This window comes from Xenopus laevis, chromosome 7L (genome assembly GCF_017654675.1).
Source record: "Xenopus laevis strain J_2021 chromosome 7L, Xenopus_laevis_v10.1, whole genome shotgun sequence".
In the NCBI taxonomy this organism is placed as follows: Eukaryota; Metazoa; Chordata; class Amphibia; order Anura; family Pipidae; genus Xenopus; species Xenopus laevis.
In genome coordinates, this window is record NC_054383.1 from 121,904,842 (window position 1) to 121,932,669 (window position 27,828).

At 41.2% G+C, this 27,828-nt stretch overlaps 1 protein-coding gene across 1 annotated transcript; it reads right to left on the bottom strand.

Annotated features, from left to right (window-relative positions):
- Positions 1 to 1,100: 1,100 nt before the first annotated feature.
- emp3.L (epithelial membrane protein 3 L homeolog) lies at positions 1,101 to 26,788 on the bottom strand. Its single transcript, NM_001087148.1, is given in 5 exon segments — positions 1,101 to 3,107; positions 5,090 to 5,230; positions 6,045 to 6,147; positions 6,758 to 6,843; positions 26,738 to 26,788. Coding segments are annotated over 4 exon segments (492 nt in total). The 5' UTR covers positions 6,836 to 6,843; positions 26,738 to 26,788; the 3' UTR covers positions 1,101 to 2,937.
- Between the last annotated feature and the right edge of the window lie 1,040 nt (positions 26,789 to 27,828).

Below are 27,828 nucleotides of genomic sequence, written 5' to 3' on the forward strand. Positions count from 1 at the left end.
GGTGATTAATTAATTCTAACCCAATAAATAAAAATTGACACCACGCAAAACTGACCCCCCCCCGTCATCACATGATCAGGAAACAGAAGAGTGATTCAGATATCTTAAAGGAGAAGGAAAGCTAAGCTTTATCAGAAAGGTCTATATAAATACACCAGTAAACCCTCAAAGTAATGCTGCTCTGAGTCCTCTGTCAAAAGAAACACAGCATTTCTTTCCTTCTATTGTATACTCATGGGCTTCTGTATCAGACTTCCTGTTTTCAGCTTAAACCTCCAGGGCTAGGGCTTGAGCATGCTCAGTTTGCTCCTCTTCCCCCTCCCTTCTCTGCTGTAATCTGAGCACAAAGCTATAAGTGAGCAGGGAGAGACTCAGGCAAGTGATGTCACACCAAGCTAATATGGCAGCTGCTATCCTAAACAAACAGAGAGATTCTAGCGAATAATATAGCATTGTAGCTTGCACTATTGCAGCTAATCTATTGGCAATAAAATGCCTCCATATCTTTCCTTCTCCTTTAATACAGCGGAAATTACACCCATAGACTTCAATGGAAAAAAATGTTGCACGTAGAAAAAAATGTTGCGCATCAAAAATAATTTGTCGTCTATAAACTTTAATGCATTTTGGTGAATTTTTGCGGACGGCAAATTTGTGGCAAAGCGAAACGGGTTCAATTCACCATCCCTAGAGCTTTTATCAATAGCGGATAGGAATGGATTGAATCATTTTTCATGATTTGGCCAAATAACATATTTTACACAAAGGATTCGCCAAATCAAGAAATCCTAATTTACATATGCAAATAAGCATAATCCAGGGGGGAAATCAACAATTTCCATAATCATGTCATCGAATGGATTCCGATTTGTTTTGGCCCGGTACCTGGATTTGGCCAAATGTGGGATTCAGTGTATTCCAAATATCTGTTATCTGATATATTCATTTCATTATTTATTGAACAGTATTTTGAGCAGAAAGAAAGCCTAAAGTTCCTGGTGAAGAAACACCCAGGGAGGGGCACATCCTGAGAATAGAATTAAATAGAATAGAATTGAGTAAACATTCAGTGTGATGTAGAGAGTGATATTCTGAGACAATTTGCAATTGGTTTTCATTTTTTATTATTTGTGGTTTTTGAGTTATTTAGCTTTTTATTTATCAGCCCTTCATGTTGCGATTTTAGCAGTCTGGTTTCTAGAGTCCAAATGACCCTAGCAACCATGCATTGATTTGAATAAGAGACTGGTATATAAATAGGAGAGGCCTGAATAGAAAGATGAGTAATATAAAGTAGCAATAACAATAGATGTGTAGCCTTACAGAGCATTTGTTTTTTTAGTCAGTGCCTCTCATTTGAAAGGTGGAAATAATCAGAAGGCAAATAATTAAAAAACTATAAAAATAAAAAAAATAATGAAGACCGTCTTATAAGAGTGCAAGCATGGAGCAAGGATGTCTACCGCTGAATGTGGTCGCCATAAACATGAGTATTTTATTTCAATTCTCTCACGGGTCTTTTATTGGAATTGGTAAAACTTTATTGCAATGTACTCTTATCAGATGTGGTTACTTAGAAGTCATAGGTGACAAATACAGAATTATTAATATGTGTCCACTAGATGGGCAATATCATGCGGCGACTTTCTGACCAGCAGCCATATTGAGAAGCATTGTCCAGTTGTGTTGTGTCCTGTTGTGTATTGTTGCGATGTGCCCTATTGTGTTGTATCCAGTTATGTTGTGTCCTGTTGCGTTGTGTCCTGTTGTGTTGTGTCTTGTTGTGTTGTGTCCTGTTGCGTTGTGTCCTGTTGTGTCTTGTTGCTTTGTGTCCTGTTGTGTCTTTTTGTGTTGTGTCCTGTTGTGTTGTGTCTTGTGTTGTGTCCTATTGCATTGTGTCCTGTTGTGTTGTGTCCTGTTGTGTTGTGTCTTGTTGTGTTGTGTACTGTTGTGTTGTGTCCTGTTGCGTTGTGTCTTGTTGTGTTGTGTCCTGTTTTGTTGTGTCCTGTTGCTTAATGTCCTGTTGTGTTGTGTCCTGTTGCGTTGTGTCTTGTTGTGTTGTGTCCTGTTGTGTTGTGTCCTGTTGCTTTGTGTCCTGTTGTGTCCTGCTGTGTCCTGTTGTATTGTGTCCTGTTGCTTTGTGTCCTGTTGTGTTGTGTCCTGTTGTGTTGTGTCCTGTTGAATTGTGTCTTGTTGTGTTGTGTCCTGTTGTGTCCTGTTGTGTTGTGTCTTGTTGTGTCCTGTTGCTTAATGTTCTGTTGTGGTGTGTCCTGTTGTGTCTTGTTGTGTTGTGTCCTGTTGCGTTGTGTCCTGTTGTGTTGTGTTGTGTCCTGTTGTGGGTGCTAATAACCAGCACTGGTCCAACTTAGTCCAAACAGCGATGTAGGAAAAGAATGGAGAATATCAGCGGTGGTGGATGAAGATAGTTGCTGGTAGGAAGATAGTTGATTCTCAGGAAGAAATGAATGCGCCTCTGCCGGAAAATCCATCACCGTCATTGCCTCAATACAGAGCAACAAATCTTTTGCGAAAGTGACAGTAGAAACACTTGGCTCTAGAGAGGAAACGATCCAGGGGAATCCCAATGACTCATTTCTGGTTTTCAATGTAAAAGTGGAGTGATGTAGCGGCTCGTCTGCTTTGTATAAATTGCGTGGGACGGTTATATCGTATGACACATTAGTCATTTCCAAATTAATATTTCTGTGTCATATTCACTGAGCTGGGTTAAGCTGCTGCTCAGCCGAGAAGATCTTGGCCAGAGTGAAGGCTGCTCCGTAAACTTGTGATGAAGATGAGAGAGTCAATTAAAAGCATGAAGTCCATTCCCAGGGCTGGCACTGAGGTTCTCCAAATCTTTTTATATTTTTTTGGTATCCTCTTGCCTGTATTATATTCTCTGATGTTTGGAAGGAGAAAATAAAATACCAGACTGCCTTATTCCCGTTTCCGGAGGTGGATATACATGATTCCACTCAGCATGCTCAGGGGGAAGGCCACCCAGGCTAATATAAAACAGTGGCCAAAGTAGCCCGTCTTTGCCCTGTCTGGGTGGAAATCTGTTACATGGGTTGCGTAGATGACAGCTCCGGAGAATACAGCAAGACCTGCACAGAGGACAAAGATATTAGGTCACATATTTAGATTCACTATGGAAATAGATAATATCCATTCTGATTTTTTTTTGTTATATTTATACAGGTATGGGACCTCAATAAAAAAGGAATGATCTAACTTCAGATATATAAGATTGACTAAAAGGAGGGGATCTAAATTCCGTCAGTATTTGATTTTGTATAGGAGAAAAGAAGAAACGTATCCCCGTCTTCTTAATCAGAAAAATTACAAAAGGATATATATTATCACTGTGTGATTTGTTTTCAGTTAAACCATTAGGTCACGTGATCCAGTATCTATGAGTTAATTAATAGTTTATCCCACAAAGTGCTAGTGCTTAACCTCAATAAATTAACATTAAATAGGGTAAAACTAAGACACAATTAATTTTCCTTTTAAATATTGTGTGTATTTGGTAATTTCTAACTCATAAACAATTCATTTAACATTAATTAATGAATTACTAACAACCAGCTAAAACACCAATAAAGATGGTAAAGTGCCACCAATTGTGATCGATTCACATATAAATTACTTAAAGTGCAATTATAAATATCTCTGATTCCAAGAAAGGGTAGGAAAAGGAAATTGGTAGAAGGGTGGAGAAGTCCGGGACTTTCTTGGAATCAGAGATATTTATAATTCCAATAGAAAATCATGTAAACATTAAATAAACCCAATAGACTGATTTTGCTTCCAATAAAGATAAATATCTTAGTTGGGATCAAGTACAAGCTACTGTTTTATTATTACAGAGAAAAAGGAAATCATTTTTAAAAATTTGGATTATATGGATTAAATGGAGTCTATGGGAGACTGCCTTTCTGTAATTTGGAACTTTATGGATAACAGGTTTTCCAATAACGGATTCTATACCTGTACTTATTTTGGCAACACCTGAGTTCTAGCCCCCACCCGCCCCTTATGAATACAGAATTGCTGAATGCAGGAGGAACACAAAATGGAGTGAGAAGACCCGAAGCAATTCTTCTATGTCCAGGGCAGAAAGCAAAATGCAAAAAACATGGCAGATTTCCATGGGCACTGCACCTCCTTCTCCACACAATAAATTACCCGTAATGAGTTTATAGGCTATATAGTTACATTGGTAGGAATGAATTACATACTAACACCAATATAGCAATTTCTATTCCTTCTAGGACACCCACATGCTCCGTCAAAAGTATCCACATTATTGGCCAGTACCACCTCCAGCAATTCATTTTCTAACCTTCACTGACCTGGTGCTTAAAGGAGAACTTACCCCCCCAAAAAGAAAAGACTACCTACCCACTACCCTACATAGTTCCCCCACTCTGCTTCCCCCCTTTCCCCCGCATAGTTCACTACCCCTGAAAGTGTCCCGAATAAATTGCTCACATATATGTGCAGAGTAAGTGCAGCGGAGCTCATGGGCTCCATCTTCTGGTCTTCTTCAGGTCCTCTTCGTTCCCTCCAGCAATTCATGGGGGGGTTCCTTCTAGGACACCCACATGCTCCATAAAAAGTATCCACATTATTGGCCAGTACCACCTCCAGCAATTCATTATCATTTATATTTTTGGGGGGTTTAATTCTCCTTTAAACCTCCTCTGCTAACAACGAATGGTGCTGTGTCTGAGGTGCAAAGTTCTGGGGCTAGATAGTTCCCTTGTCTTTTTTTTTTGGGATACTCCAAACCAATGCTGAACCCCATTTTTATGGCGCGGTCTAATCTCAGGGGTCAATTACTAACTTGAGTAATCTCATATGTACTTTGCAACCTGCCTTGAAGGTAGAAGAATTGCCACCAGCCTCTGCACTCCAAAATGGAGCAGAGATTACCTGTGTTTGCCCCACAAATACTTGCACTAATGCTTGATAGCTAATTATTTACCAGTTATTGCATATTATTCATGTGTTAATTGTAAATAAAGTAAAAATAGCTTCTATTATGAAAGTAATGTTTGTTGAAGATGCAGGAGCAACTTACTTGCAAGGATCTGGAAAACACCAGTGGCATAAAATAGTCCTCCTCGTTGCATGGTGTAGAGCTGGCACATGAAGAGCATAAAGGAAAAGCTGGAGAACAAGATTGCAAGTACCATGAGAGCCTGGACCGCGTGGAACCATTCTGAGGAAAGAAAGTGGGATATCAAGCAATGTTCTTGCAGGCAGTAGTTCACTGGTTGCAGATGGGGAACGAAGAGGTTGAGGGACGTGTCCTTCAAGGAGAACTGGATTTGAATTATGTGTCTCAGAAGGTTTGACTTCATCGGGGACATGATATAAAGTATCTTCATTTGGGGTAAAATGTTTTCATGGTTACGCGGTTATAGGGTAACACTTTTTTAAAGTTTTCCCCTTTATTGTCTATATTGGCAAACACAGTACAGCTCATTTACCAAGATTACTCAGCAAGTACAGGGAATTTGTAATCGATGGGCTTGAGCTCTCCCTAGGACACTCTGCATACAAAGGCAAATGACTTCACACAGTCTGCTGAAATACTACATTGATGTGGGAATGTATATGTAATCTGTGTATTTTTACTACTTTCATATTTGCCAAATAGTGATTTACAGGACAGCCTGAAACCCATGGGTTTGAGCTGGTCAAACACCTCCCCACCCATGACATCAACATACTGCTGATTCTCCTCCAGGCATTTGTTGGTTGCTTATTAATATACCCACCCCACCTGTGACATTGGGGTGTAGGTATATAAATAATCACAACTTGCCAGGTTGGGAGGGGGCAGGTTAGGGTCAGTGTTGGTTGACTTTTTTTCACCCACACATCACTAATGCCAATCCTGATTATGTTTACTAGGATTTTTTCAGTTCTATATCTAAATTGGAGGTGTAGAACCTATGACTCTCCCTACTGGGAGCAGCAAATAGACATAAAGAGCTTTGATACCCCTGTTATAAAAGGTGGTGCCTTACCATTGGTAGATACAGATGAACACAACCAGACTCCGGTGTTGTTGTCAAGAAGGCAATCATACCAGAGGTTCACAGTCTCCTCTTCGGAGAATACCCACCATGACTAGACAGCACAAAAAAGAGAGGGTTATTATTTCAGAACTTAGTTTTCCATCCTTAGGTCATCATTATAATCATCATCATCATCATTAAGGCTAATAAAAGGAGAAACTAGTCAAGATAAGTTAATCCTTCAACCTTCCAAATGAAACTAGTCAAGAAGCAGGTCGTTGTCTTTCCCAACAGCTAAAGGGATTCATGACCAATTGAAACCGTGCAACCAGGCACATTTTTGGCAGAGTGCTGTACATTACAACTAGCTGGAGTGCACTTCATTACAACCATGGTCCAGTCAATATCATGCTCATGACCCAGTCCACCATGCAATGTTCCCTTCTTGTAGACTGTAGGTACAAAACCTATAGTTTTTCTGCACAACTTTTCAAAACTGCATCACTGAACCAACATGCTGCGTCGATCATAGCTGACTTTGAATCTAGCAAAGCATATTATATTATGTGTCTGCACAGATAACCTATTCACAACTGTTCTCTTGAGCTTAGAAGAACATTCCTACCAGGACTAATGTAGTTGTGTGTGTCCTTTGTAAAAAAGAAGATGGTCTCCTCATCATACAACTATACCCTTTCTTTGCTGTTTTTTTCTTAACTTACATTGTCAAGTGTGGCAACGAAGAGGATCACCAGTATGATGAGATGTAAGGCAGTGACACCAAAGAGTAGGAAGCTCATCTTCAGGTCTAGAAGAAGAACATATAGGATTACTACATGCAGTTAGTAATATATTTTCCAATGACAAGTGGTAAATTGCAGTTTGACCTCATCTTAGACTACTCCTGTATTGGGATGGGTAAATTTGTGACTCGCATTGAAGTCAATGGGCGTCGAAATTATTTTGACGCGCGTCAATTTCGTCTCCTGCAACAATTTTGTTCAACTGCATAAAATTCTGACGTTCGCCCAAATTTTTTTGACGTGGCAAACTTTTCGCCTGCGAATTTTCTCTGCAGTTTTGCGAATTTGTTTGCTGGCGACGAAACATGGAAATTGGCTGCAAATTTGCGCTCGGCAAATTTATTCGCCCATCACTACTACTGTATCCCTTTTTATATATCATCCCTCGTATTTAATAAAAAGCATGAAGTTTGCACAGGAGCAGCAACCCCTAGCAACCAATAAGATTTGTGCTTTTAAACAGGTGACCAATAAGTTAGTCCTGATAGCACCTGATTGGGTGCTATTGGTTACTGCTCCTAGGCAAACTTAGTGACTTTTATTACATATAGGGGCACATTTACTAAGGGTCGAATAGTCTAACGATTTTTACTTAGAATCGTACAAATCAAAGTCGTAGTCAAAGGTCGAAGTAGCCTATTCGATGGTCGAAGTACCCAAAGTTTTTGTACTTCGAATCCTTCACTCGAGCTTAGTAAATGTGCCTCATAGTGTAATATATTTTTATCCTTTGGGGTTCAGACACATTGACATTGTAAGTACAAGTATGGGACCTGTTATCCAGAATGCTCGGGACCTGGGGTTTTCCCGATAACAGATCTTTGCCTAATTTGGATCTTCATACCTTAAGTCTACTAGAAAATCATTTCAATATTAAATAAACCCAATAGACTGGCTTTGCCTCCAATAAGGATTAATTATATCTTAGTTGGGATCAAGTACAAGCTACTGTTTATTATCACGGAGAAAAAGGAAATTTTTATTAAAAAGATTTGGATAAAATGGAGTCCATGGGAGATGGCCTTCCCATAATTATGAGCTTTGTGGACAATGGGTTTTCAGATAACGGATCCCATACCGTACCTGAACCCTTGGGTTTGTTTGACCCTGTTCCTCTCATTCTAAGAATTCTGCTTTACCCTTAATGCACTGTTATAATAAACATGGACATAGCAATATAGGAATAGTATATGGGGGTAGGAGTAGATTTTGGATTCTGACTCCCAGCAGAATTCTCTTTCATTTGAATGTTAAGGGTTCTGCCAAACAAAATAGGAACCCTTCAACCCTAGGAACCCAAGTCATATGACCCTTGGGGACTATTGGGTTATAGGTGGATAATGGGACTGGCTTTTTTATGGATAGGTGTGCATCACTGCTCTGGACAACTGAATGGGGATTTTTTGTTTGTAAGTTTTCCATAGATCCAAAAATTATTGATTTGGTGCATCCCTAGATAAAAAGTATATATTCATTTTTATGTTAATATTTTACTGGATCATTTTATAACCTACAATTTTCCCTTTATGTTCTATACTGACCCCCATTGGATCGAAGAGCCGACAAATGACAATTATTCTGGCATCTGCCTTTCAACGTCTCAGTCTCTAAACCCGAGGCCATCTGATAACCGAATTGCAATAACTGGTAGTCATGAATATTCTAAGAATCTGGCTATGATAATTGCTCTACTTTAATTAAACCAGAGAGGGATGTTGAGCGGGTGATAATATCTGATTGTCACATTTGGAGACAAGATGAGATGGATATTTTGTTCCCTCGAGCTGAAACAACATTTGTGTTTTTTTTTACTTCTCTTGTCCGGGAAAGAAAGTGGAAATACAGTGAGATGAAGGGCGGTTACTATGTGACATGTAACTATCAGAATTCATGGTTTGACAAAGACCAAAGTGGGAGACTGAATATTGATCGTAAAGGTGGCCATAGACGTAACAATTACAATCTTTCTTGGAAAAGATCTTTCCATGAAAGATTGTTTGTTTCAATACACACGTGTAGAGCTGAATCTTCATTCGATGATTCAGCAGTAACAATGGCCGGTGTTTGGGTCCCTTCAAAGGCACCCGATCAAAATTTTCCATCCAGCCCGATCAACGATCTGACAGATATCCAAGTCTTCTGCCGATATAGGTCGGCTCTTTTTCCACCATACACCCACCGACTATCGTACGAAAATTTGTTTCCTACGATATTATCTGTGCGTCGATGGCCAACCTAAAAGTAAAATGTCATAGGTTTGAAGTATTTAGGACTCCTTTAGTCCCAAAGTTTAGGTGCAACTTCACCAGTACAATCTACGGGTTAACTAAACCTTCCTCTAACTAAACCTACGGGGTAACAGGACCTCCTCCTTCCCCAACCAGTGGCTCATGTGCAACATGTTCCTCACCAACCCCTTGGCCATTACTCTCAGTGGCCTGAAAACAGATTATTATTTTTGAATTCCAGGCTTGGAGGCAAGTTTTGGTTGTATAAGTACCAGAAGTACTGCCAAACAGAGTCTCCTATAGGCTGCCAGTCCACATAAGGGCCACCAAATAGCCAATCACAGCCCTTATTTAAAACCCTAAGGAACTTTTTTCATACTTGTGTTGCTCCCCAACTCTTTTTACAATTTAGGGGGTTATTTAGTAAAATCTGAATTTATCTCATTTGTTATTTAAAAGAAATCAGGTGGATTTGGGCCAGCCTGTGCAACACTAATTTAGAGTGTTAGGGGCTGATTCATTAAGGGTCGAATATCGAGGGTTAATTAACCCTCGATATTCGACTAGGAATTGAAATTGATTATTCCTTTGATCGAACGATTAAATCCTTCGAATCGAACGTTTCGAAGGATTTTAATCCAACGATCGAAGGAATATCCTTCCCCATACGCTAACATTGACTTCGGTAGCTTTTAGCTGCCGAACTAGGGGGTCGAAGTTTTTTTTAAAGAGACAGTACTTCGACTATCGAATGGTCGAATAGTCGAACGATTTTTCGTTCGAATCCTTTGATTCAAAGTCGTAGTCGAAGGTCGAAGTAGCCCATTCGATGGTCGAAGTAGCCCAAAAAATACTTAGAAATTCAACGTTTTTTTACTTCGAATCCTTCACTCGAATTTAGTGAATCGGCCCCTTAAAGTCATATGATTTGAAGGATTCCTATTTTGTTTGGCAGAACCCTAAACATTCAAATGAAAGAGAATTCTGCTTGAGTCAGAATCCTAAATTGACTACTACCCCCATATCCTATTCCTCCCATACCAGATTTTAGCTTATTTATTAAAAAAAACTTGATTTAATCGGATTGTGGAAAAAACTCAATTATATCGAGCGAAAGCCAAAATCTCTCTAATTTTTTGGTATTTTTCCTAAATTGCTAGAATTTTTTTTTCTCGGATTGCTAGAATTTTTCGTGTTTCTGCCCGAGTTTCCGATTTTCGGGATGAACTCAGTGCAGACCATGAAAAACGTACATTTGAGATTGGTGCCTCTCCTATTGACTTATGCAAGACCTTGACAGGTCTGAGACGGCTAATTTTCGGATTCAGGTATTTTGCAGCATCAAGGTATAATAAATCTTGAAATATTTTAGATTTTTTTCCGCTACAAATTAGAGTTTTCTAGTACCAGTTATTTACTTTTTTTATTTGGCAGCTCTTCAGTTTGTAATTTCAGCAATCTGGTTGCTAGGGTCCAAATTACCCTAACGCCTATGCATTGATTTGAATAAGAGACTGGAATATGAATAGGAGAGGCCTGAATAGAAAGATGAATAATAAAAAGTAGCGATAACGATAAACGTGTAGCCTTACAGAGCATTTGTTTTTAGATGGGGTCAGTGACCCCCGTTTGAAAACTGGAAAGAGTCAGAAGAAGAAGGGAAATCATTTTAAAAAACTATAGAACATAAATGATGAAGACCAATTGAAAAGTTGCTTAGAATTAGCCATTCTAAAGCATACTAAAAGTTAACGTAACGGTGAACCATCCATTTAACACCTATAAACCCAGGGCACCAGAACGCTTTGCGTGGCCACTGCTACGCTTTTATCGCTACTTTATCCCTTTTGTTTCATCGGTATCGGATCCTCTATAAAAGCAGCCACATAATACTCATAAATAAGACTCATAAATAAACATCTTTTGGGTTTAAAATGGGGAATTTTATTGCAGTGGAAGCGAAAACTGCTTAGAAACACACATTTTCTAATGTAATATAAGTGATGGATGGATATTTACAGATGCATTTATACTGAGCTTTAATATGCACGGCTCTAACAGGATAACAAGTGTCATTATCCTACAGACGACATAAATAAGAATTTTACTGAGCTCTCAACACACTCTGAAAGGGAGGGAGTTTGGCTAATCTGGTGATAGTTTTTTATGGCAATAATTTCTAAAAAAGGCAATAATTCTCCTATTTATTCCTCAGAACAAAGGGAACTCATTTGATTGGGTGCCGTGTGGCCGTCACAGTGGGTTCTTGGACTCGTGTGAAGCAGTTCATTATGTTTGGCAAGTACCTCTTAATATACTGTCATTATTATAATCGCCTGGAGCAGGTGCTAGAAAATAGTAAGCCAGGATTACGCAAAGACGTACACAGAGCATAGAAAGAAAGTGCCCCAGGTGTGCTTTATCCAAACATCATTTGTCTTAAATGGAACAGATATGCTATTTATAGGCCCCTTCTCCTTTAAAGGATGATTCACCTTTAAGTTAACTGTTAGTATGTTATAGAATGGCCAATTATAAGCAACTTTTCAATTGGCCTTCCTTCTTTCTTTTTTTATACTTTTTGAATGATTTCCCTTCTTCTGAGTCTTTCTAGCTTTCAAATGGGGGGTCACTGACCCCATCTAAAGAGAAAACAACTGCTCTGTAAAGCTACACATGTATTGTTATTGCTACTTTTTATTACTCATCTTTCTATTCAGGCCTCTCCTATCGAAATCGGCCATGGGAGTTTAGTTGTGGTTTTTTTTAAAATAAAATTTGAGATAAATTCGGAAAAGTTAATTTAAAGGTGAACAACCCCTTTAATTTCCAGAATTTGTCCCCCTCCGACCAGACTACAAAACACCTGGGCAACAATACACTAGAAATCGCTGGGTCTACCATTAGCCTAAGGGAAGTAACACACAGGGAGATTTGTCGCCTGCTATTTTTAAAAAGCAAGTTTCGGCGACAAGGCGATCGTCTTTTTGCAAGCAAAGATTTCATGCAACTTGTTCAAAATCAGTCAAAATCATTGTATGGTTGCTAGGGTAATTTGGACCCTAGCAACCAGATGTCTGAAATAGCAAACTGGAAGTGCTGCTGAATAAAAACCTAAATAACTCAAAAACCACAAATAATAAAAACTGAAAACCGATTGTAAATTGTCTCAGAAATTCGGACCCTAGCAACCAGATTGCCGAAATTGCAAACTGGAGAGCTGCTGAATAAAAAGCTAAATAACTCAAAAACCACAAATAATAAAAAATGAAAACCAGTTGCATATCACTCTCTACATCAGACTAAAAGTTAATTTAAAGGTCAACAATCCTTTTAATAATAACATATTGAATAAAAGAATGATCTATAATGCACTGTAGCACCAAGTAGTTCTGGCCTCTGCCCCCCTCGGCAGTGCTGCTTACTATGGGGGTCTTTCTTACAAAAGTACAGTTATTGTTGCTTTATTCAGTTTTCCCCCTTTAAACTAGAAGGAATGCCGGAAGATTCACCTGTATCCTGGGAAGCACACAGGAATCCTGCAAGAGGCAAGGAAGGCTACAGGATTATTTCTAGTGACTTGTAAACCTACCAAAAAAACTTGAAACTCGAAAGGACAGAAGGATCAGATTTTATCATTGCTCAAAAATATCCTTGTGTTTCCCCTTTAATTGGAGCCAGATGTAAGTCATCTGACCACACTCTCATCCCAAACCTTGTGCTTCTCTCTACATTGTATACTTTATAACATTCTCCCGGTGTTTATTGTCCTCTAGCAGCTCCTTCTTCTGACGCCTTGTGTCCTCTCTAAGGGCCCCTGTCTCACTCAGTGTGCATCTCCTGACATACAAGCTGAACACGTATATTGCTATTACACGGGCTCTTGTTACGCACATTTCTGCGAGGACAACCAGAATTGATCTATTCCCACATATTCTGAACGTGCGTCAGACACATGAATATGCAGTCGGTGTTGCAGTGAAACACAGTAATGCTAAAACTCAGATGAGAAAGCCCCTGGGTACAAGAAGCCGGAATAAAACCATATCAGTTAGCTTACACCATGAACTTTTTAAATGAGGCCGTTAGAGAGTCTCCATATATGCAGATAAACTGGTGACTAGAGCTGGCCATAGATGTTGAGATTTTTAAAAGATCAGATCCTCATCGTGAGACCACGATCTTCTCAGAACGATCGTACGAATTGACCATCAACTAAAAAGACCAATTTGCCAGGAAAACAACGGGGAGCTGCCTGCTTGGCCCTGCAAACATAGATAGATTGCACTGGGACCGACAAAGATTTTTTGACCTGGCCGATCAATTTCCTGACAGATGTCGGCCGAAAAATCGTAAGATGTACGATCGTTCGAATCCCACTAACCGCACGATAATTTCGAAGGATTGTTCGGGCTTCCCTATAATCGGTCGTTCGGCAAGAAGAATCGTCACGTCTATGGGGAGCTTAAGTGTGATAAGGCAGTGTATTACTGGTGTGTGGGGTTGACAAAATTTTTCCCACACCCCACCCTAACCTGCTCCGTCACTATCCAAACCCGACCCTAAACCCGGCATGGATTCTATCACCCCTTCCAGCAGAGCAACAGGCATAACAAACACTTCTATGTAATGAGACACTATCATGAAATATGTATCTGTCTTAAATAGTCATGGTTCTGTAGGGGACTGATAAATGTATTCCCCATTTATAGTCCCCCAAGGTTTGGCCACTACAGAGGCCCTTAGTCTATGAAAGGAAGTCATTCTCCTTTTCATGAATCACAGTATGACCCCTAGTTATCCCAAGTTTGGGCTCTAGGTCACGCTGTGTAAAATTATATATTGAATGAGCCATGTGGTCTCAGGGTGTTTGCCAATTGTCTTTGCCAGTGACACTCCTGAGTGGATTGGAGTCTCCTGTGGAGCCAATATTAGTGCAGGACTAGTAAGGGGTAGCTAGATCCTTTCACCAGACTGCCTATGAGTGAGAGCCAGATTAGGGCTACCTAGATGAGCAGCTCTTGACTCCACCGATTATTAGAAGGGATTAGATCTGAAGGGCATTTTTGCCTAGTCAGGGACCCAGAGAAATGTAGGGACTAGAAAGACTCCAACCTGGGTTCCACCAAGAGGTGTCCCCAGAGGAAACAGGAGAAACTCTGGTTGGCTACATATACACCTCTGTCAAGTTCTACCTAGGGAATGCGCTACTATTGGTTTTCATTGTGAGTAGTATGTGTTGACTACACCATGGTTGTATTTGTTGCTCTATTCTCCCGTGTGGATCGGTGCTAATAAATCAGATCTGTAATTGTTCAAAGAACCACTGGAGTCCATTCTTTATTAATCCCACTGATTACACACCTTTGCGAGGGCTCACCCCCTGAGTATTATAGGTCTCATCCAGAGCAATTATTGGGTTAAAGCTCATAGTAAGAGATCCGCTCGTTTTAATAAAGCCTAACACTTCTTTTCTATCGGTTGCCTTTCTCTCGTCCCTGTCTGCATGGTGACCTTATTTCCCATTAATCATCGGATTTGTATCCACGAGCCACTGATCAAACACCGTCTGCCATGGCCTTTTGTCCAGAGCTTCTCCTGTAGAGACTTGGCCTCAGGGAGAGGACCTGATGATCTCTGGAGGGCAGATACATGGATTCGATTGTGTACATTATTGCTGCTAGGGAGGGAATTAGTAGAGTCATTTGGCAGAGCAGAAAACAAATCAATAGGAAACAAAAGTGCATTTGTCAAGAGAACAGAAATGGTGAAAGAACGACTGAATGGAAAAATACAGCTAAATCCAAGCAAAGATAGAAGTTGCTTTTAAAAATGTCTCCCTCTCAAAAAGCTATTTATTTCTAAGCCCCGCACTGATCAGTAAATAACCTCTGATAGGTCCTAGTGCACTCACTGAATTAAAGTCTAACACATGACATGGCAGTGGGACACACATAAAGACTGCAATGGAGCTCTCTTATTCTTTCACTGCCTGGACACTAGATATGAACAATGACATAAAATTGCAGAACTGAGGCGATGAGCTTCAGTCCACCATCCATGTACCCCCAACTGATCAATGACATTTTCCAATCTATAGTATCCTACAAATACTCAGCAGTTCCTTGTAACAAAGCGTCTAAGCACTTGGCCTATAGGTTTGTATGGACCTATAAGTGTAATGGCTTCATTCCCTGCCAGTGCCTCCTTTCCACTGTTGCTGGGTTAAACCCAATGTAACAACTTATACATTATTTGCATACCCTTTCTATTGATTCTAGGTTGTGATCACTTCCTGCAGTGTTGTAACAAAGTGCTTTGCAGGGAGGGGCACTTCCTCTTTGGCCTGCAGCAGCTGAGCTGGGCAGTGGATCCATCGAGCCTGGAGTCAACAAGGCCCCAGAAGAAGTCGGGGTACAGGGACCCCGTGAATGAGGTGAGCTAGTGTGTAGTGTAGCTCCTGTTATAGCACTCTATAGAGAGAGTGAGACAGTGAGGCTAGGGAGAAAGAGCAGCTCAAGCTCCAACTAAGAGGATAGAAGGGAGTAGCTCTCCCCCAGGCTTTGCTTTGCCTGTAGTGAAGGGACCACAGTAGTGAAGAGGGAATTAGACTAAGGTGTAACACTGTTCCAAGTCTGCTGTGGGGTCCAAGCCACATGAGGTACTGAAATCCTGGAAAGTGATCTCTCAGCCCCTTTGGGCTATGCCTAGTGTGGTGTGTCTGCCCATGCTGTCTCTGCTACACCTATGAATGTGCTTGGAGATGTACTTTCATCTACCTCAGCTGTGAGTATTATGAACCCCTGTGGCGCTTTGTATTAAATAAAGCCTGTTCTATCTGTTTTGCAAAGAACCCCTGGCGTCCAACTCTATTTTTGTGTATTTTTGGCATTAGTGAGTTGTATTTTTAAAACATCAGCATTTGTTTCCATTTTTGCACCATCCTGGTGTGTAGCCCCAGCTCTATCACACTAGTTGGAAATTGTCTAAATCAGCCAAATAGGTGCTACAGGTTTATAAGTTTTTATGGTCACAGTGAATTCTAATATTCTTATATTTTAAGTGAAACTCATACCTACCCATTTCCAAACTGTCTTGTCTTTCAAGGGCCTGATTGTCCCCTCCCTAATCTCCTGGGCATCTCACATATTCCTTCTTCTCCGTCTCTTGGAAGTGCAATCCTCATCACATGAGGAAGGGCTAAACTAGTCCCGAAACATTTGACCCACATGTGTTTGTAAGCTGCACCTTCAATAAATACTGAGAACACCCCACTTTTGTATTTAACAAGTTGAACTGGGATTTGCATTGAGGTTGGCAGCTGTTACATCTGGCTGTGATCCCCAAGCCAGAGCATGGACTAAGGGTGTAGCAACGTTGGCCGGGGCCCCCTGCGAAAAATCTTTTTCCAGGACACCTCTTGACATAATCGTGGGCAACCCGAAATTACCCACACTACAATTACCCCCTGTAGCCCCTAAAGCTGCAGTCTGCTTCCTCAGTAGTTATACCACTGGCATGGACACTAAAATACAGGGTCAACCCAGGCCTGCTCGGTGTTTCTGTTAATACCCACTGACCTTTAGACAACTAAAACCCTAAATGTGCAGATTTCATTAAAAAATAAAGAGTAATTTACCATTTTACTTTCAAAAAGGCTATTGCAGGTATATTATCATTATTCCCATTGCCTAATACACCACAGTAGATGAGAAGCTGGACCCATTATGTTGCTACACAACAAGAGGAGCTCATCTCAGTAACATATCTCAGCACCATAATGACCCATTATTATCTAGCTAATACGGCAATATAGAGTGGGTAGTGAAATTCACTCTCAGCATCCAGGGCTTCAGAGTTATTTTAGGTAAGGATGCTGTCAAGGTCTCTATTTAGCACAGAGTTTGCTTTCATGGTTTATGGGAAAAATAACTCAAATTCTATAGAATGATTAAAAAGAGAAAAAAAAAATTATCATCAAGTATGTCAAAGGCCATCGAAGAAACTGAAAAACTGACAAGACATCTTGTTGAACGCATGGCAAGAGCATGTAGTTGTAGAATGGTGAACCAGCTCTTAACTCATATATACTTTTAATACTCCCTGTAAATTCTCAGCCGGGTTTTTTTCAGCTGTCAGTTCTTAAAGATATTCAGAGGTAGAGACAGAGAACTGTAGGGATCCTGGCAGTGTAAAAAAGCTGGAGGCCCCGTTAAATGATATCAGTCAGGGATGTTAAAGCTGCAGTAATCTCCAGTTGGGCAGCGAATGTTGTTAAATGTATGGAATATGTTGCCTCTGTATCAATAAAGGAAAATAATAATGCCTGATGGATATACAATTAGCGTTTATCCACTTGTTAATGGCGGATGAATATGACATTTTTTAATACTATCCCTGTGATTGTTTTAAATGCTGTATGTCTAATCATCCTGTGAATATCCAGACCCGCACCCAGATGTGCAATTTCCAGGCGCCTTCCTGCTGCGTGCGCCCGGAAAACGTAGTGTGCGCACGGATCATCGCATCAACACCAGTGGCGTAACTACTGTGGGAGCAGGGGGTGCGATCGGGCCAGGGCCCCCCAGCAGCTCGCACGCCACTGACTTGTTCAGTAATTGCGGCCGTTTCCGGGCGTACGGAGGGGGCGGGGCCCGGCTGCACTTCCTGCGCCAGGGCCCGCCCCCCTCTAGTTACGTTACTGAACAACACTCCTTCCTGCCAGGGCCGCACAGAAAATACAGTGCGCACAAGCGCACATGGCAGTGGCCTTTTGGGTCCAGAGGGGGGCCCTGGATAGCAGCCCCAGTCTGACCCTGATTGTGTGTTTATATATACTGTGGTAGAGTGACTAGGAAAAGGTGGAAAAAGGTCACTCTAGCCTTTAATTTCTCCCCAATGACTGAGATAGGCTCATGGAAGGGAGTTGTTAAACATTGAATCCGTTCCCTGTTTAAAGACAATAGCAGCCAGACACCTCATTCTCCAGATCCAGTCCAGACATTAGAGGAAAGCTATCCTGTGGAAAGGCTATTTAAAGTTAATTAGAACATTGAAGGGGGTCTCTCAGCAGGTAGGAGACCTGGATGTGTAAAGAACTCCCAGAGGAGCTGTGAATTCTGTCTGTGTCTGACTGAAGCAGAAAGTGACCTGGACCTTGAGTTGGTCAAGCTTGTGCATGGGCGGATTTTCAATAAGGCTAGGCTGGCACCTAGAAAAAAGTTTAAAAAACGCTTACTGAGTAGCTTGTACTAACAGCACAGCGGTGAAAATCTCTTTTCCTTTCTGCCGGGCCCGTAATTAGCTGCATTCTGATTGGATCTTTCTCCTTCCAGCCTCTCCAATCAGAGTGCAGTTCCCATTACAGTCAGCAAAATCAACCAATCATGCACTCAGAAGTAGGCGGGGCTAGGGAGATTACAGGAACCAAAGGCACCTTGGCAGAGCCAGAAGGGCTGCTGTAAAATGCCTTAGTCAGTGACTATTTAGTGGGCTTGTATGGGTGACTGGGCCTATTTTAAATCCTAGTTCATGCCTGCTTACATTTGCTGTATGTACATTTTCTGGTGTGTCAGTATTCACTGCTTTTCATTGTATTTAACATGCTAGTTTTGTTGTATGCACTGGACTCAGATCCTCTCTTTTTCACAATGCAGTCTCTTATTCAAATAAATGCATGGTTGCTAGGGTAAGTTGGACCCTACCAACCAGATTGCTGAAATTGCAAACAGGATGGCTGATGAAAAAAAGCTAAATAAAAGAACTAAAAAAACCCACAAATAATAAAAAATTAAACCAATTGCAAATTTTCTGAGATTATCACTCTCTGAGTCTACAAAAATCCTTCCTAAAATAGGACACCTAACAAAAAAGATTACCCCTTTATTATGGATGAGAAAAATTAAGGGGAACAACTGTAAACTTAACTTGAGCATTTTGGGTTGGAAAAGCACTTCCCCCTGCTCTTCTGCATGGTTCCCATTGAAATCAGTGGGAGGTGCACAAGGTAGTTGCAAGAGTAATTTTTTTTCTAGCAGCATGTAATACTGTATCTGACATTAGCATTAAGTCAGCTAGAGTATGGTCAACGTTAGCCTTCCCAAACAAAAAATTTACCCTCTGCCTATGAGCTTGTGAGTCTGGCAATGTGATTGAAGGAAGCCAGAAAGCTGAAATGTTACAGGAAAGAGTCTTGTAAGTACAGGGATGAGCCAAACTAGGTTGTTTGTTGTGCTGGTCGTCCATAAAGGGCCCAGTCTAGTCAGGGACTGCTTCAAAGTTTGAAGGTAGTGCCCAGTGGGCAAGGTTTTTATTTTATGATTTATGTTTATTTGCCACAATGATCACCCCTGTGCAAAACTGACTGTGTTTGTTTAAAAGTGGGAAAATAAACCTGTGTTTTCCTATAAGAGCAGGGTGTCACTATCTAATTGCCCCTCTTTGTGCTATGCTGCCTGCCCACCATTGACTAAAGGTGGCCATACACGGGCCGATAAAAGCTGCGACAGACCGGGTCGGCAGCTTATTGGCCCGTGTATGGGGCCCCCCGATGGGCTTCCCCGATCGAGATCTGGCCGAAAGTCAGCCAGATCTCGATCGGATGGGACAAAAAATCCAATTGGATCGCGTCCGCATCTGTTGGTTAATGCAGTCCCGCGATCCGACCCCCATTCGTTAGGATCCGATTGTTGGGCCCTAGGGCCCACGATCGGATCAGCCCGATATTGCCCACCTCAAGGTGGGCATATCAGAGAGAGATCCGCTCGTTTGGCGACATCGCCCCAAAAGTCAGTGTGGAAGCTGCCAGTTTGCCACAATACATGTATATAATATTTGTTGTGTAGCAACCATACTCTCATATGGGATTATTTCAGGGTCACATAAACATACAAAAATATTCAGAAGGAGAAAGAGAGAGAGAGAGAGATATGTAGTGGTCTTAAATAAACCCAACCACAGCGTATTGCGACTTTTTGAGTTCTCTCCTCTAATTACTTAATACAAAAAGAAAGAGAGAGAAATAGAGAGAACATGCATGTGAAAATGAATACTGTAAAAATATTTCTTCTTTGTTTGTCTGCCATTTTAAATAAGGATGCGCCAAATCCACTAATTGGGATTCGGCCGAATCCTGCAAGAAAGATTAGGCCGAATACTGAACCGAATCTGAATCCTAATTTGCATATGAATATGGAAGGGAAAATGTGGAATAAACATTTTTTATTACCTAAAAATGTATGCGATTTCCATTTCCGCCCTACTTTTCATATGCAAATTAGGATTCGGTTCGGCCAGGCAGGAGAATGCGGACGAACCGAACTGAACCGAATCCTCGATTAGGTGCATCCCTAATTTTAATTGTAGTCTTATACAATGCAGTTTATCTCTTCCTATACAGGAAATAGGAAAAAAGCTGAAATATTAAATGCAAGAGTTACAGGGGCTGTGATGCTGAATAACAGGTGCACTTTGCTATTAAAGACTATAAACCTCACAAATGTTGTAGTTCCCCCGGGATATACACTTTCCTCAGCGATAAGCCTGAAAGTCACAGCTGAATTGATCTGGTTCTGTGTTTGTAGTACATATAAATTATGGCCATGGCTGAATATCATGAAACCTGCCATACTATCTAGTAGTGGGAGAGTAGGAGATGTACATCAGAATTAGAGGGGCGAATTTGTCCCGTTTCGTTTCCTGAAAAATGTGTGAATTTCCTGTGAAATGTTGAAAAATTAGCAAAACTCAAATTCTGACCCCCACGTCAATTCTGATGCTCGTGTCAATTTTGACGCCAGTGTTAAAGTCAATGGGCTTCCGAATAATGTTGACGCGTGATGTTTTTGAAGGAAGCGACTTTTCCGACGTGCGTCCAAAAATTTTTGACGCTGCGGCAGTTTTGCCAATTTATTTGCTGCCAGCAAAATGCTGAAATTTGCTGCGAATTGCGCCTGCCGAATTTATTCGCCCATCACTACTAATAATGTTAGTCACTTATGCAATTCATTAACTAGTGGTACATTTCTACCAAGCTGTAACCAGCGCACAAGTAATGCTAGTAATACTGCAGCTCCTTATTGTCTTTACTCTCCTCATTTGATTGGCTGATAAGAGGCAAATAACATCAAATTTAGATTTAAGCAGATTTAAACACCAGATACCCATCAGCCAACTCTGCTTGTCTTTATCAGTCAGCTATCATAAATGCTTTATTGGGGCTTTCCATGATCAGACTAACATACACGGATGCCGGCACATAAGGGGTTAAATTACCATATACATTCGCTTTGCTTTTCTCACTGCTTTGCTACATCGCTCACTTTCTTTCATGCCACTGGAATGTAGAACTACAAAGCCTTTTTGCCTCTTGTGTCGCTGACATATAATTACCATAGGATTCATAGACTTCAGTCTGTATTTAGATGTGGCATCTGTACAATGTGCATTAAATAATACTTTACTGCTTTATCCAAACAGGCAGGGAAACTCCTGCCATTAGGCAAGATGACAAAAAAAAAATAAAATCAACTCTGGTCATTTAAATTTTCTTGAATGTGCTGGGCCCTGGAGCATCCCTGTATATAGGAGACTGCAAGATAAGGTTAAGGGTCAGGCCGCATTGGCGGTTTTGGGGAGATTTGGTCACCTGGCGACTAATCGCCTAGTTTTTACGGCAACCAATCTCCCCAAACGCCTTCCCTTACTCTGCGCTGGCTAAAATGAAAAAACGCTGGCGATAATCACACGCGGCGATTCGTTTTCGGGCGACTTCGGAAAACGAATCGCCGCGTGTGATTAGCGCCGGCGTATTTTTCATTTTAGCCGGCGCAGAGTAAGGGAAGGCGTTTGGGGAGATTGGCTGTTCACCTTTGTGTTAAGTTTTAGTATGATGTAGAGAGTCATATTCTGAGACAATTTGCAATTGGGGTTCATTTTGTATTATTTTCAGTTATTTAGAAATTCAATTTCAGCAATCTAGTTACTAGGATCCACATTCCCCTAGCAACCATGCATTGATGTGAATAAGAGGCTGGAATATGAACAGGAGAGGCCTGAATAGAAAGATGAGTAATAAAAAGTAACAATAAACGCGTAGCCTTACAGAGCGATTGTTTTAAGATGGGGTCAGTGATCCCCATTTGAAAGATGTAAAGAGTCAGAAGAAGGAAAATCATTCAAAAAGTATAAAAAAAAAAAAATAAAGACCAATTGAAGTTGCTTAGAATTGGCCATTCTATAACATAGTAAAAGTTAACTTAAATGCTGCATAGATTCAGGTAGGGAGGGCAAACATGTCTGGTGCACCTCAGGACATCACTACTGAAATATTAATATACTCACTGTGATTGGCTGTTTAAGAGATCAGTTCATTTCCTATGGTGGTATTGTGGCTTGCAAGTAGATCTTTACATGTTTGAAATGAATGTCACAGCTGATTAGACTCGTTTACAACTAGGAGTAACAAGGTGCAAAATGCCATGTTTTGCCCCTTGCCCCCCTCCCCTAGGATTTGCAGCTATTTCTTATAGGCACAATGCTCCTTCAAAACACAGCACAGAGTGTTCCCCCATTCATGTACATAAAAATATATACCCACTAGTGATGGGTGAATAAATTCGCAGACACTAATTTGCGGTGAATTTTCACGTCTCGCCGCACATGAATCAATTTTGTGAAACTGCAGCGACAATTTGCCGGCATAAAGAAAAAAATTTTAGCATCAGAATTGTCACTCATGCCAAAATTGTGACCCGCGCTAGTGATGTGCGAACCGGCCCGATACCCATGGGTTTAGGGTCAGACTGACGCATCGGTTTAATGGAAGAAAAACTAGTGGGCCAGGTCTTGTTGGACCCCACCAACACAAGCACCATGGCAGGCTGTGTGGTGCAGCAGTAGAGGAGTATGTGGGTCAGAATGTGTGTTCATGGGGAGCTGGTGAGGCTGAAGTGGTGGGCCCTTTGCTTGGGTTCTCCAGTGGGCCCTGGATTCCACAGTTCAACTCTATGTGGGCCAGGCAGGTTTGGGCAGACTTCAACACACATTTTGCAGGTGGGTTTGGGTTGAGCTCTTCTTCCACTCTCCTCGCTCTTGAACTTATTTTGCTGGCTTTCCGCTCCAGCAGCCTCCATTTATAGGAGCACGCCTGCCCAGGCCCACCCTCTTTCATGACGTCAGAGATGGGCGCGGGCCTATAAATAGAGGTACCATCCAGGTTCGGGTTGGGTCGAATTATTGTCCCGGCACATTTCTACTTTACACCCCTTTCCCAGTCTAAGCACAGGAGAAGTGAGGATGGGGAAAGGCAGACCATGTAGTCTGTGATGGCAAGCACTGTGTTTTTTGTGTAAGAGGGGACCCAAGTGGAGTTGGTGGTGCTGTATCTATTATATACACAGGATTCTTGATGGCATCATGTTAGACAAGAATGTTTGGCTCCGTCTTGATGTTGCCCTTGGGAAGTCACATAAAATGTATCCGCTTTACTATAACAAGCACAAGGAACCCTGGGATGTTTTTCTTGTTACTTTAACACACTCTGAAGATTTCTAACACGTGTTTCTTTTGTCTATAGTCACTGACCCTAGAAACAGACCGCTATTCTATTTCAGGTTAGGGCAAAGATAGAAGATCAGTTTCAAAGTTTCTTTATCCACTGTACTAATATTTCATTTGAAAATGTACATCTTTCCTTTTAACATTTCATATGGGGTGTAGGATTGGTGTAGAAAAGGTCAATATTTGTCAATATTTTTATCCACAATGCATCATTCTTACCCAGCATTCATCAGGACAGGCAAAAAACTTGCACCCCTTTTGGTTAAATCAGGGCATGGGCATTAATAACAGAGTCTGCATGCTGTTCAAGCAAAGGGAACGAAATTAAGTCTGGGAGTTAGTTAGGCGACCCAAATATTGGTTTAGAAGTTTTTGTGCACCTCATATTAATTAAACCATTTTAGCAGTGTTGTTTGTGTTGAGTTTAGAGACTCAATGAAAACAACACAGGAATCCATTTGTACTGTAGGTCCATATGTTAAGAATCCCTAAAATAAGGACTGCTGTTATTTTGTTCTTTTTGGGGTGGGGTTCATTTGAGATCTCCAGAGTGGTTAGAAAGGCCCTTTGGATCAGCAGACAGTTTGGGTTAAAATTGAAATTGGGCAACCCTACCCAACAGAACCAAAGTCTTGGGGGCAGATTTATTGAAGTTCGAATGATAAATTCGAATTCGAATTTTTGAATTTAAAAGCACCAATTGGAATGTAAATCAGAATGTGAGATTTATCAAATCTCAACCATGGACACAGTTTTAATAGAAATTCACCACCTAAAACCTGCCGAATTCATTTACAAGTCAACGGCAGGAGTAGGGTTGCACCGAATCCACTTTTTTGGAAAGGGGAAAACATGCTTTACTTCCTTGTTTTGTGACAAAAAGTCACGCATTTTCCCTCCCTGTCCCTAATTTGCATTTGCAAATTCGGGTCGGGATTCGACCAGGATTTGGCCTTTTTCAGCAGGATTTGGACTCACCCGAATCCTTCTGCCTGGCCGAACCGAATCTGAATCCTAATAGGATTCAGATTCGGTTCGGCGTGGCAGAAGGAATCGAATTCAGATTCGGTTCGGCCAGGCAGAAGGATTTGGGTGAATCCGAATCCTGCTGAAAAATGCCTAATCCTGGCCGAATCCCGAACCGAATTCTGGATTAGGTACATCCCTATTTAATAGCCTTCCTGACATTGGAGTTTTTTTCAGAGGAAAATTCGATTTGAGTTTTGTGCGTAGTTGATTAGAATATGAATCAAATTTTCGGGTTGTTCGTATTCAATCGTATTTTAGACGTTCGAATATTTACATAAATAACCTCCAGTTTGAGTTGTGAGTACATTCGAATTTATTAGAGTAAAAAAAAGAATTCAAATCAATCGACCTTTAATAAAAAACCGCCATAATGTTTGGCTTCATAAAACAAAAACAAACCGAGATCTAAAGTGATCAGGGGGCATCATGGCGGGTAAGTTAGATTTTTGGATATTTTAGTGACAGTGGGACATGGACCTGTTACTGTAGGAGACCAGGGGAGAGGGGCTTAAATCAGGGAGATTACTGACAATTGCAAAAATGGTTGATGCACAAACAGTCATCTCAGAAATGGGAGGAGACCGACACAAGGCTAAATGGGTTGACACACATTGGACCTGGACCCAAACCAGTTGGCAGCCTTGAACGCTATGTTCCTGCCCTTTACCCAGTAACATCATTATAAACATTGGGGGCAGCTGAAAGGGAAGTGGGGAAGCTGTTCTGCTTGAAGCTTAACCTGCACCCACATTTCACATCATATACACACTCAATACCCACGGCAGGACCCACACATTAATGTATAAGGTCTTTGTACAGGACACGAAAATGTTCCCAATAACAGATGTAAATAAGTTACCATTCTGTCTAAGTATATGCAGTCACCACTCCGGTACACCAAAGCTAGTAGAATCCAGGAGCCCAAAATTTAAATAATTCAAAAAATCTTTGATGTATAAAGATAAAAGCCTTACGCGTTTCATGTCCCCCAAGGACACTTAATCATAGGCACATTTTTTGTGTATTACTCCCCTTTGCTGAACGTCTGGGGCATAAGCATTAGAAAGTGGTAAGATTATCCCATAATCCAATAGCTTCATGCTTCTTATGGCTTGGAAATAAGTATATGTAGGCCACAGAGTCATACGCTTCTAATGATTAACTGGAAAATCTGATTGACGTTCATGTGAATGGTGGGTGTTCATCATAACTTTGGGCAGGAACATGGTTAATTGGTTAAAAAGAAATGTCACATTTCTTATTTGGCACAAATTCCTAGTGAATTCTTTTCTCTGTGGGGCTAAACCATGTGACTGCTCAATGCAACCACATGTGAACATAGACTAAATAATAATATATATATATATATATTTCTGGGTTCTAATGAAGGAAAAGTACATGAGTTAATCTCACAAACGAAACACTCTGCAATATGCTCCCTAGTATATTTTACTACTAAGTTCAGCCCCTTCAGCTGTTCTTTGAGTACAACTCCCGGCAGCCTATAGACAACTGCGGCAGTTATCGTTCAACATAAGTTCCTACACGTTATAGGGTTTTTACAGTTTCTAAAAAAAAAGGGATCTCAACCCAAAAATGGTTTTATCCATAATAAAAGCAAATGTATTTCTAAGAATATGCAAAGTATACTTAAATGAGCCATTATGATAGTCTTAAAGTCATTTCTAAACGTCATTGCTACTTAAAGCCGTATCTGTTTTATATTCTCGGCACTGCTGGTTCTGACTCCTGAAACAATGCAGCAATGCTACAAGCGTCAGGGCCGGAGAAGAGAAAGGGATAAACAAGTTAGAAGTAACTTTACAAACGCTGGCAAAGTGGAATGACAGTTGCTTGGAACTGGACTTTTGGATGGAAATATTTCCAAGTCGTCTCTCCGGACGGCAGTGCCACAAGGTGTCGGATTATTAAAAAACACAGTCTAAGACACATGTAAGGAACACATTGCTAGAGGCAGGCAGTGGATACCATGTTGCAAACTCTTTCAAAGCCACAAATGTATCTTCAGCGGAGATCAAATCAGTTCTAAGAAGAGTTACATAAAGTAAGAGACCTGACTTACCTTTGATTCAAGCCCAGCATAAACTAGTAGCCCCTGGATGGCTAATATTAGATCCCTTTCTGTTGCCCCCTTTGCTCTGTGTAGTCTCTCTGTTCAGCATAAGTGATGCATTGAGTGGGAGTTCACATTGAGATGTTTGTACCATCGCACTCCTCCCCTCTCCTCAAGTTGATGGAGCACACACACACCCGCCCAGCCCACACCCATCAAAAAACACCAGCCCAAGAGAACTTTTGCAAACTAAATTAATCATGTCCCCTCTCCCACTCCCCACCCAGGGCCCAACTTCCCCCTTTTAAACTAGGCAGCTGTCCAGCTCTGGTTTCTACATCTTGTCCCCTCCTCATCTCTGTCTCTGACAGATGTTTTTGCTTAAATAAGGCACGCATACAGTTAAGTCAATAGCAAACAGGAGAAGCAAATGAAGCAACGTGCAAAAAGACTGGTGGGATTGTGTCGCTTCTCCCAGAATAAATGCAAGTATAGGGCATAGTGTATGTGCCATTGTAGAACAAAATAACCTCAGGCATTCAAAGTATGTTGTCTAAGGCGGGACAGAGTCTGCACAGATGAGGAGGACTGGAGCAAGCAATGTGTTAATTGAATCTGTTAGCCTTTACTTTATCCCTAAAGGTGGCCATACACTGGCCGATAAAAGCTGTAGACAGACCAAGTCGGCAGCTTATTGGCCCATGTATGGGGCCCCCTGACGGGCTTCCCCGATCGAGATCTGGCCGAAAGTCGGCCAGATCTCGATCGGATGGGACAAAAAAATCCCGTCAGATCGCGGCCTCATCTGTCCGTTGATGCGGTCCCGCGATCCGAGCGCCCGTTTCCCATGCGTTAGGATCCGATCGTTGGGCCCTAGGGCCCACGATCGGATTAGCCCGATATTGCCCACCTCAAAGTGGGCATATCGGAGAGAGATCCGATCGTTTGGCGACATCGCCAAACGAGCGGATCTCTCTGTGTATGGCCACCTTAAGGGGTTGTTTGGTTGCACCTTCTATGGCTTTTAGCACCTCTCGCACTCATTGGCTGTAAATAATTGGCACATTATCTAATTAGTACTAGTGATGGGGCGAATTTGT